Genomic DNA, 12,097 nt, shown 5'->3' on the forward strand with positions numbered 1-12,097 from the left:
CACAAGCTGGACAAACAGCCCCTCATCTTCCGATGAGGCATTTTACAGCCTTCTGGACTCAACATTGAGGTCAACAACTTCACCCCCTGAACTCTCTCCTACATTTTGATTTGTTTTTTTGCCGAGTGCCAGTCTGCATCTTGTTTTTGTTTTTTTGCTTCCAGACAGAGCTGTTCTTTATCCTGCCATTAACACTTACTCTGGACCAATGCTTTGTTTCTTTACCACAACCATTACCTCTCCCGTTGCCTTTTGTTCCGGACATTTTTATCATTTAATCTCACCCACCCTCTAACCAATCCCTGACTTTCCCTTTAGTTCTACCTGCCCCTCCCCCCTTTCTCAGCAGCATCAAACCCATCACATTTCTCCCTCTCTTTAGTTCTGAAGTAGAGTTACATTGGACGTAAAAGGTTATCTTTGTTTCTCTCTCCACAGATGCTGCCAGACCTGCTGCGATTTTCCAGTTCTTTCTGTGTTTATTTCAGAGCTAACTGTAGCAGTGGGAAAAACACTATTTATTATCCAGATAAAATAAATATCCTTCATCAGCTTTTGTGGATCATTTCAGTGGAAATGTGCTCTCCCAGGCACAAAGAGCTTCAGCCCACTGGAAGCAAAGTCATGAGACTGTCCAGTCCAGCAGAAAGAAACCCTCCGACCCTCCCACTTCACCAACTGTCAGAATGAACATGGTTCAGTCCTGGATGTGATTAACAGCAGCAAGAACAGCAGAAGCCCCTGTAATCACTTGTGAACTCGCTGGTGTTTCAGCAGGTGAGATGACTGAATGAATCTCTTCCCACACACAGAGCAGGTGAACGGCCTCTCCCCAGTGTGAACTCGCTGGTGTAGCTGCAGTGCGGATAACTGAGTGAATCCCTTTCCACACTGAGCGCAGCTAAACGGTCTGTCCTCAGTGTGAATGCGCTGGTGGGACATCAGTTCTCTCGACCTTTTGAAGCCGCTCCCAGTCAGAGCATTTAAAGGGTCTGTCCCGTGTGTGAGTGACTTTGTGTCTTAGCAGGTAGGATGAGGCAGTGAATCCCATCCCACACTCAGAGCAGGTAAACGGTCGCTCCCTGGAGTGAACTCGCTGGTGTACTCACAGGTTGGATGATGTTCTAAATCTCTTTGTGCAGTGAGAGCAGCTGAACGGTCTCTCCTCAGTGTGAATGCGCTGGTGGGACACCAGTTTTCCAGAGCTTTTGAATTCACTCCCACAGTCAGAGCATTTAAAGGGTCTCTCCAGGGTGTGAGTGACTTTATGCCTCAGCAGGTGGGATGACTGAATGAATCCCTTCCCACACACAGAGCAGGTGAATGGCTTCTCCCCAGTGTGATTGCGTCGATGAATTTCCAGCTCAGATGGAGAGATGAATCCCTTTCCACAATCCCCACATTTCCATGGTTTCTCCATGGTGTGAGTCTCCTTGTATCTCTCCTCATGCATCAATACAACACGGGTACAATCTCTCCCCGCTCTGAATGCTGCAATGTTTTTTTCAGGCTGTGTAACTGGATAAAGTTGGTTCCACACTCAGTGCACTGGAACACTCTCACTCGGGTGTGTGTATGTGTGTCGGTGCTTTTCCAGCCACACTGATCTTAGAATCTTAGAAACCCTACAGTACAGAAAGAGGCCATTTGGCCCATCGGGTCTGCACCGACCACAATCCCACCCAGGCCCAAACCCCATATTCCTACATATTTACCCCCTAATCCTTCTAACCTACCCATCTCAGGACTCTAAGGGGCAATTTTCAGCATCGCCAATCAACCTAACCCGCACATCTTTGGACTGTGGGAGGAAACCGGAGCTCCCGGAGGAAACCCACGCAGACACGAGGAGAATGTGCAAACTCCACACAGACAGTGACCGAAGCCGGGAATCGAACCCAGGTCCCTGGAGCTGTGAAGCAGCAGTGCTAACCACTGTGCTACCGTGCCGCCCAGATGTTTAAAATCTTCTGAAGCAGACAGAACAGAGAAACATTTCTCCTTCTAGATTCAAAGGCCGATGATATTCAGGTCCCGATAAATTGAGTGACTGTCAGATATTGACGTGAAGTTTGGTTTAAGATTTCTGTCTGTAAACCCTCATCTTCTGATATCCTGTAAAAGAAGTTTACAAAATTCATCACTGTCAGTGCAGGACAGAAATTCAGAACAGACAATTCTAGTTTCTATGGAGCATTCTTTCCTCTCTCATTCCCCAAAAGCTGTGAATCTCCATCCCACACACTCTCCCTCCATTCTCACTCTGCTGTATCTAATATTCACCCTCCCAATTCTCCTGAAAGTGCTGATTGAAGCTGATTGACAGATCCATGCTCACTGCTTCCTGTCCTGGAGTGGAGATGCCTGATGAAGGGGCAGCGCTTCGAAAGCTAGTGGCCTGTGCTACCAAATAAACCTGTTGGACTTTAACCTGGTGTTGTGCTTACCCCAGTCCAACGTCGGCATCTCCACATCCTGCCTTGGACACAGAGAGCTGGAAATCTCCATGCAGGCTGCCAGACAGATATATAGAATAGATAGATAGAAACCCTACAGTGCAGAAGGAGGCCATTCGGCCCATCGAGTCTGCACCGACCACAATCCCACCCAGGCCCTACCCCTATATGTCTATCTGACTGGACTAACAATGTGTGGAATGTACAGACTGGGGGAACAATGGGTGGGGGCGGGGCTCCCGGGTCCACGCGCCTGAACCCGGAGACGTCACCGCGGAGCAGAGTGATTGCTATTGGCTGATTCAGGCAGGGCTCCATTGTGCCGTCACAATGACTCAGAGGGGCGTTCCCAGCACACACTGTCCCATTGGCAGCAATATCACTGGTTACAGAAGCAGTCATGATGTGGAGATGCCAGCGTTGGACTGGGGTAAACACAGTAAGAAGTTTAACAACACCAGGTTAAAGTCCAACAGGTTTATTTGGTAGCAAAAGCCACACAAGCTTTCGAGGCTCTAAGCCCCTTCTTCAGGTGAGTATCCCACTCACCTGAAGAAGGGGCTGAGAGCCTCGAAAGCTTGTGTGGCTTTTGCTACCAAATAAACCTGTTGGACTTTAACCTGGTGTTGTTAAACTTCTTACTGTACAGAAGCAGCACACTGCGGATTGGACACCAGCTCAGCGCGGCTGGCGGTCAGAGCCCCGCCCACCCTCACGTGGGCTCAGGTTCCGTCCCGTCATTGTCTATATGCGGGAGACTGACCAATGGTAACGCGTGGAGGACCGGATGGACGCTGGTCCTCCTGCCAATCAGAGTCCGGGACTTGTGTCAATGGTCGCATGGAGCTTCCTTCATTGTTGCCCAGCAAAGCTGCTGCTGCTCTCTCTCTGAATGAAGATCGAGTTTCAGACAGACTCATACTGTACTGTAGCTGCGTTATATATTTCTAGTCTTTTTTTAATACTTTTCCAATTCAATCAAATCAAATCCAATTTCAGAGTCTCAACAAGTTGAGACATTTCAGATCCAGGCTGACAAGACAGGGCAAGCGACCAAACCACCCTGTCCTGGGCCCGATCTACATGAGCCAAGCTGATTGGAGAAGGGGGAGGTTCCTCCTCCAAGACTTGGGCTCATTTGCATCTTAGCCAAAAGGCCGAGATGCCGCTTTTAAAAATTGCTTCATATGAAACATATGAAGCTTCAATGTAACCCAATGACCTCAACCAAGTGCAGCATCCTCTCCATACTCCACCTGATCTTAGCCAAAAGGCCGAGAAGCTAGTCTTTCATCTCTTGCCCATTAGTGTCATGAGTCTTTGGATACAAATGGATACAAAATGGATCACAGAAGCCAGAGAGTGGTTGTAGAAGGTTGCTTTTCAAACTGGAGGCCTGTGACCAGCGGTGTGCCTCAGGGACCTGTGCTGGGTGCACTGTTATTTGTCATTTATATTAATGATTTGGAAGAGAATTTAGGAGGCAAGATTAGAAAGTTTGCAAATGATACCCAAAATTGGTGGCATAGTGGACAGTGAAGAAGGTTATCTCGGATTGCAATGGGATCTTGATCAATTGGGCCAGTGGACTGACGAATGGCAGAGGGAATTTAATTTAGATAAATGTCAGGTGATGCATTTTGGTAGATTGAATCAGGGCAGGACTTACTCAGTTAATGGTATAGCGTTGGGGAGAGTTATAGAATAAAGAGATCTAGGGGTACATGTTAATAGCTCATTGAAAGTGGAGCCACAGGTGGACAGAGTGGTGAAGAAGGCATTCGGTATGCTTTGTTTCATTGATCAGAACATTGAACACAGGAGTTGGAATGTCTTGTTGAAGTTGTACAAGACATTGGTAAGGCCACACTTGGAATACTGTGTACAGTTCTGGCCACACTATTATAGAAAGGATATTATTAAACTAGAAAGAGTGCAGAAAAGATTTACTAGGATGCTACTGGGACTTGATGGTTTGAGTTATAAGGAGAGACTGGATAGACTGGGACTTTTTTCTCTGGAGCGTAGGAGGCTGAGGGGTGATCTTATAGAGGTCTATAAAATAATGAGGGGCATAGATCAGCTGGATAGTCAATATCTTTTCCCAAAGGTAGGGGAGTCTAAAACTAGAGGGCATAGGTTTAAGGTGAGAGGGGAGAAATACAAAAGGGTCCAGAGGGACAATTTTTTCACACAGGGTGGGGAGTGTCTGGAACAAGCTGCCAGAGGTAGTAGTAGAGGCGGGTACAAATTTTGTTTTCTAAAAAGCATTTAGACAGTTACATGGGTAAGATGGCTATTGAGGGATATGGGCCAAAAACGGGCAATTGGGACAAGCTTAGTGATTTAAAAAAGGGCGGCAGGGACAAGTTGGGCTGAAATGGCCTGTTTCCATGCTGTAAACCTCTCTGACTCTATGATTTCTCGTCCACAGGGATCAGTGGAGGCTGAGGGTCATTGAATATATCCCAGGGTGATTTAGACGATTTTTGATTGATAAAGAAGTCAAGCTTTATGGAGAACAGGTCGGAAAATGGAAAGTAAATTAAAATGAAGAGGGATTTCCTCACTCAAGGATGTGGTGAAGTTTTGGAATTCTGGACCTCAGGGGACTGTGGAACCTCAGTCATCAAGAATTTAAGAGAGGGATTGATAGGTTTTGAAATATTGAAGACACCGAGTGATCTGGGGAATAGTTGGTTCGATTCTCTCTCTATCTGGGGGACAGTGTGGGAAATGGTGCTGCGGCAGATTGGCCAATTCTCAGTGAATGGTTGAGGCAGTTCGATGGGCTGAATGGCCAACTGCAGCTCCTGTTTCTTATGATTTCTGTGTCCAGGGCAGGAAGCAGTGAGCATGGATCTGTCAATCAGCCTCAATCAGCACCGACAGGAGAATTGGGAGGGTGAATATTAGATACAGCAGAGTGAGAATGGAGGGAGAGTGTGTGGGATGGAGATTCACAGCTTTTGGGGAATGAGAGAGGAAAGAATGTTCCATAGAAACTAGAATTGTCTGTTCTGAATTTCTATCCTGTTCCACTAGTGATGACTTTTGTAAACTCATTTTACAGGATATTGAAAGAGGAATCACAGGCCGAAATCTCAAACGTCACGTCTAGATCTGACAGAGTCATATTCCTTGGGAGCTGAATATCATCTGCCTTTGAATCTAGAAGGAGAAATGATTATCCGGCCTGTTGATTTGAAAAGATTTCAAACATCATTGTGACTGGAAAAGCACCAACACACTGCCACACTTGAGTGTGAGTGTTCCAGCGCACGGACTAAAGAGCTTTAACCAGTTACACAGCCTGAATAAATATCACACCATTCACAGAGGGGAGAGACTGTGTATTCGTGTTGTGTGGACCAACACTGAGTGGACCAACCCACTCAACAAAACAACTTACATTTATCCAGCACCTCCCCTGCAGACAGAACAACCAGCACAGGGTTCAGCGGTTACAATATTAACAGAGAAAATGCTGTGGATGCTAGGAATGTAAAATAAGAGTATAAATATAGGCTGGAAAATATTTGGCGTTAAAATCCATCAGATAGAGAAACAGATTTAACCTTTCAGGTCGATGACCTTTCTATTCTCCAATTGAGCTACCTTCTGTCTGATATCATCGACCTTCCATCAAGCTGAACCCTCTATTTCCCCCTTTGTAACATTGTCCAACTCCACTCCTCCCAGTGCATCTGCTGTTGAATCCCTCATTCACACCTTTCTTTCCTCCAAACCTGGCTATTCCCAACACATTCCTGGTTGGTCTCCTACATTGTACTATCTGTAAACTTCAGGTCACCCAAAATTATGCCATCTCGTGTCTTAACTTTCAGGCAGTTCCTCCATCCCCACAACCCTCTCCTTTAATTCTGGCTCCTTGTGCAACCCCACTGTAATCACTGCACCATTGGTGGCCCTGCCTTCAGTTGCCTAGAGCCCCAAGCTCTGGAATAGAGCTGACACCACTTAAATCTGACACTGTTTGTGAACAGTGTGGTTCAGTCTCAGAAAGTTCCCAGGGAATGGGATTTACTCGTTGGTGAGGGAACAGAATTTGTACTGCTGAATTGGAGAATTGGTGCAGGCATGATGGGCCACATGGTCTCCTCCTGCACCACAACAATTCTGTGATTGAAGACAATGGGGCTAGACAGGGTAGAAGCAGCGAGGTTATTTCCACTTACAATGGAAACAAGAACTAGGGGGCATAGCCTCAAAATACGGCGGAGTCAATTTAGAACAGAGTTGAAGAGGAACTTCTTCTCCCAGAGGGTAGTGAATCTTTGGAATTCTCTGCCCAATGAAGCAGTAGAGGCTACCTCGTTAAATGTGTTTAAGTCACAGGTAGATAGATTTTTAACCATTAAGGGAATTAAGGGTCATGGGGAGCGGGTGGGTAAGTGGAACTGAACCCACTATCAGATCAGCCATGATCTTATTGAAAGGCGGAGCAGGCTTGAGGGGCTCGATGGCCTACTCCTGCTCCTATTTCTTATGTTCTTATTTGGTCTTCCCCATATTTAATTGGAGTAAACTTCTGTTCATCCAGTACTGGATGTGGGATAAGCAGTTTGATAATTTAGTAACAATGGAGAAATGGAGAGGAATGGGGGTGATGTAGAGTTGTCAATGTGCACATGAAAGCTTTGAATAATATCACCCAGTGTGGCAGCATGTAGATGAGAAATAGGAGGGATCAAGGATTGGTCACTGGGGGACACCAAGTTCAAGGACTTTGGAGAAGAAAGGGATGTTGGTGATGGGACAATAGTGAGGAAGTCGGGATCTAGTTGTTTGTTTCAGGTAGGGTAATGGTTGTGCTTTTAAAGGAATGAGAGGCAAAACCAGAAGTGAGAAAGAACTGTTAACAATATCAGCTAATGTGGGGAAGTTAAACGGTCAGCAGGTTAGTGGGACTAGGAGATGGGCCTCATGGAGAAGATAAGCTCAGTCAGGGATTGATGGGAGTTAGGAGATAGACTGGAGGAAGGTGTGAGTCCAGGGCTCAGCCAAGGAGAAACATTCGGGATAGTTTGGCCCGGGTGGCTTGCGGCAGGGAGGAAAACAGCAGAGGCAGCTGATCAGATTGTCTCAATCTGACAAAGAAACTCCATGAGCTCCTCACACTTATTGTTGGAGGTGAGGATGGAGAAATGGGGAACAAAAGGAATGGATTTGTGTTCGGGATATTAAAAAGACCCAATATACTGTGTTCAACATAAAGCTTGTTTATTTGACTTTTATACAGAAAATTAACACGTATTGTTGGGGTTATTAACATCAATGACTACTGTTCAGTCCTAAATGTGATTAAGAAAATCCAACTCTCTCAATCACTGGTGAACTCTCTGGTGTCTCAGTAAGATGGATGACTGAGAGAATCCCTTCCCACACACAGAGCAGGTGAATGGCCTCTCCCCAGTGTGAATGCGTTGGTGGGTCAGCAGGTTGGATGACTGAGTGAACCCCTTCCCACACTGAGAGCAGCTGAACGGCTTCTCCCCAGTGTGGGTGCGCTGGTGTACAGTGAGATGAGATGATCGCCTGAACCCAGTCCCACAGTGAGAGCATCTAAACGGTCTCTCATCAGTGTGAACACGTTGATGGCGCATCAGTTCCCTTGTACTTTTATAGCACTTCCCGCAGTCTGGGCATTTAAAAGGTCTCTCGTCTGAGTGAACTTGCAGGTGTGTCAACAGGTTGGATGAACGAGTGAATCCTTTTCCACACTCTGAGCAGATGAATGGCCTCTCCCCAGTATGAACTAGCTTGTGTGCTGTGAATTGCGATGACTGAATGAATCTCTTCCCACACTCTGAGCAGGTGTACGGTCTCTCCCCAGTGTGAACCCGCTGGTGCACCGTGAGTTCAGATGATCTTCTGAACCCCATCCCACACTGAGAGCACCTGAACGGTCTCTGATCACGGTGAACATGTCGGTGGGACTTCAGGTCTCCAGAACCTTTAAAGCACTTCTTGCAGTCTGGGCATTTAAAAGGTCTCTCCTCACTGTGAACTCGCTGGTGTCTCAGCAGTTTGGATAAGTGAGTGAATCCTTTCCCACACTCGGAGCAGGTGAATGGCCTCTCTCCAGTGTGAACTAGCTTGTGTTCCATGAGGTGGGATGTCTGAGTGAATCTCTTCTCCTCTGGACAAATGAACAACTTCTCCCTAGTGTGACCTTGCTGGTGTAAAGTGAGGTGAGATGATTGCTGAACCCAGTCCCACGGTGAGAGCACTGGAACAGTCTCTTGTCAGTGTGAACACGTTGCTGGATATCACTTCCCTGGGACTTTTATAGCTTTTCTTGCAGTCTGGACAATTAAAAAAATCACTTCCGAGTATGAACTTGTTTGTGTGCCATAAGGTGGGATGACTGAGTGAATCCCTTTGCACCTCTGGAGAATTTGAACAATCTCCCCACAATGTGAATATGTCAGTGAGACAACAAGTTGGATGATGGAGTGAATCCCGTCCAACACACAGAGCAGGTGAATGGCTGCTCCCCGGTGTGACTGCGCGATGTGTTTCCAGTTCCGATGGATAACTGAATCCCTTCTCACAGTTCTCCTCAGTATATTTACATTTGTCGCTCCTGAGGCCAGATGATCAGCTGAAGCCTCGTCCACACAGAGAACGGTTCCATCCACTGTGAACAATGCTTTGTCCTTCAATGTTTAAAAGCCGAACGATAACCAGGTTCCAACGGGGCAATTCCATCAGATCCTGATGTGATATTTGGTCTAAGATTCTTGACTGCAAATTCTCCTCTTCTAACACTCTGTGAAATTAATTTAAAACAGAAAAAAGGAGTGAGAGAGAACCCACAAAAACAGGTTGTAAAATTGAGCTGAATGAATCTGGTAATTTGTGGGGCCGGCACTGGGAAAAGTAACCATGAGAACTGCTGGATTGTCATAAAAACCCAACTGGTTCACTAATGTCCATGATGTGGAGATGCCAGCGTTGGAACTCAAAAAAATGTCCTGCAGGGAAGGGAACCTACCACCCAGTCTGGGTCTGCAGAAGACACTGCCCTCTATGGGAGGAGAGAGAAAGAGGCAGGTGCAAAAGGTTGTGATTTTATTCTATATCACAACCAGAACTTTGACAGAGTATCCCAAACCCTCAACCTACGCCATCTGGAAGCACCAGAGTAGCAGGTGTATGTGAACACAATCAACCCCAGGTTACTCTCCAAGTCACACACACTCCTGACTTATCTGACACCCAGAACTGGACGAACAGAAATTTCATCCATTTAAATATTGGGAAGATGAGCTGAAAAAAAACTCCACGCTCCAGCCACTTACTCCATTTCTCTTCCAAGAAACTCTCTAAAACTGAACCAGACTGTTCACAACCTAAATGTCACGTTTTACCCCAAGCAGAGCTTCCAACCACATAACCATGTCATCACCAAGACCACCTAGTTCCACCTCGGGAACATTGTCTAATTCCACCCCAGCCTGAGCTCATCTGCTCCTGAAACTCTCTCCATTCCATTGTTACCTCCAGACTTTATAATCCTAATGCACGCCAAACCAACCCTCCACATCCATGCCCCCCACATTCTCCAGGTGACCATACAACCTGCTACCCATGTCCTTACTCACATCAAATTTTGTTCATATGTCAGCCCCTGTGCTCCCTTGAAGAAGGTCAAACATCATCTTCTCCACAGGTAACTGGGGATGGGGAATATTTGCTGCTGGTCTTGTTGGTGACCCCCAAATCCCAAGAACAAATTTCATAAGTATCGATGTAAAATAGATTAAAAATATCTGCAAAAAAAGTTGCTCTTAAAACAATAATCTTTGATATTGTGATCACACTATCCATTTAACAATCTGATCTACCTAGAATCTACCTCCATGGCCAATTTCACATTGGAAACTTCTGGGCCCAACTGAGTTCCAAATGCAGCAGTTTCCCCTTCATCTCCAGCTCCAACTGATACAAAAACCAAAGAGAATTTAACAAGCTGCTGAAGAGAAAAAAGAGACATGGGGTGTGAGGAAAGAGTAGGGGTGTCAGACTCATTGACTCTTCCTCCACAGAGCCTGGATGGGCTTAAATGGCCTTATGTTCTTTAACCATTTTAACACAGCATGGAAAAGGACGTGCGCTGGAGGTAGTGCGCAGCCTCTCCAACCAACACCCACCTCGACACAAATCTCGACACATGGACTTCATCAGTCCATCTCTGTTTCTAGATTTGTGCCATGAGCAATGCCTGAAATCAAACAAAAACCAAATACTGCAGTTGCTGGAAATTGGAAATAAAAAGGAGCAAGTGGTGGAAATACTCAATCGGTCGGGCAGAAACTGTGAAAGCAGAAAGAAAGTTAACATTTCAGGATGTGCTTCACAGAACCAGGGACCCGAGTTCGATTCCAGCCTTGGGTGACTGTCTGTGTGGAGTGTACATGTTCTCCCCATGTCTGCGTGGGTTTCCTCCGGGTGTTCCCGTTTCCTCCCATGGTCTACAGATTGGCAGGTTAGATGGATTGACCATGCTCAATATCCCCTGAGTGTCCAAAGATGTGTAAATTAAGTGGATTAGCCATGGTGAATATGCAGTGTTACGGGGATAGGGCGGAGGGAAGTGTCTGCGTTGGAAAGTCTGCCTTTTCGGAGAGATGGTGCAGACTTGATGGGATGGGTGGCCTCTTCCTGTATTCTAATTACGGGAAATAAAAATGGGGCAGATATTGATGGTCAATATAAGCCCAGAAGTGGAAGAGAAACAGACTTTAGCACAAGAAAAACAATTCCCCTGGCCATGGGAAGATAAAGCTGGCAAATCAACAGTGAACAGCCGGGGAGATGGGCAGTAATGGAAACCTCATTGAGACACAACTGGCAGGAATAACAATAAAATACTAAACATGGTTAAAATACAACCATTATCAGAGGCAGTGGAAGTTAGACAATGACAGAGTGGTGATTGGGGATGGCAGAGATGAAACAGGGCAATGGATAGACATGGAATAGGATCTACTGTAAATGAGTCACACCAGCCCCATAGACATGGAAACAGAGCAGCAGTAAAAGCTGTAAATTGTGCATGAATACTCAGTGATACTCACCTATTGAACAGATTATCAAATTTAAAATCTCCTGCTGGAGACTGAAGATGGAAATAAATCAGATGGATTGGAAGCAGAGAAAATCTGGTGGTCATCAAATCTTCTAACTCCCTGAAAAAGGAGATTACAAAAGTCATAAGTGTCAGTTGACTTAGGGGGCACGGTGGCGCAATGATTAGCACTGCTGCCTCACAGCACCTGGGACCCAGGTTCAATTCCGGCCTCGGGTGACTGTGTGGAGTTTGCACATTCTCCCCGTGTCTGCGAGGGTTTCATCCCACAGTGCAAAGATGTGTGGGTTAGGTAAATTTGCCATGCTAAATTTCCCCTAGGTGTCAGAGGGACTGGGAGGGTGAACATGTGGGGTTACGGGATGGGTGAGATTGTTGTTGGTGCAGACTCGATGGGCCGAGTGGCTGTATGTTAATACATGTGACGATAATAAATCAAATCAAAAATCAGTGAGTACTGGAGGTTGGGTCAATGAATTTATTCAAGGCTGAGTTGAACAGATTTTTGATCGACACAGGAGCC

The 12,097-nt window shown here is 46.1% G+C and overlaps 1 protein-coding gene across 1 annotated transcript in view; it reads right to left on the bottom strand.

Moving 5' to 3' along the window:
* LOC144484828 (uncharacterized) overlaps positions 1-11,782 on the bottom strand; it is a 40,591-nt gene extending 28,809 nt beyond the window's left edge. Inside the window, 4 exon segments of the mRNA XM_078203188.1 lie at positions 752-846; positions 1,265-1,429; positions 7,817-9,252; positions 11,564-11,782. Of these exon segments, the coding sequence (XP_078059314.1) occupies positions 752-846; positions 1,265-1,429; positions 7,817-8,587 (1,031 nt within the window). The 5' untranslated portion in view covers positions 8,588-9,252; positions 11,564-11,782.
* Between the last annotated feature and the right edge of the window lie 315 nt (positions 11,783-12,097).

The sequence above is a fragment of the Mustelus asterias genome, unplaced genomic scaffold, assembly GCF_964213995.1.
Source record: "Mustelus asterias unplaced genomic scaffold, sMusAst1.hap1.1 HAP1_SCAFFOLD_129, whole genome shotgun sequence".
NCBI lineage: Eukaryota > Metazoa > Chordata > Chondrichthyes > Carcharhiniformes > Triakidae > Mustelus > Mustelus asterias.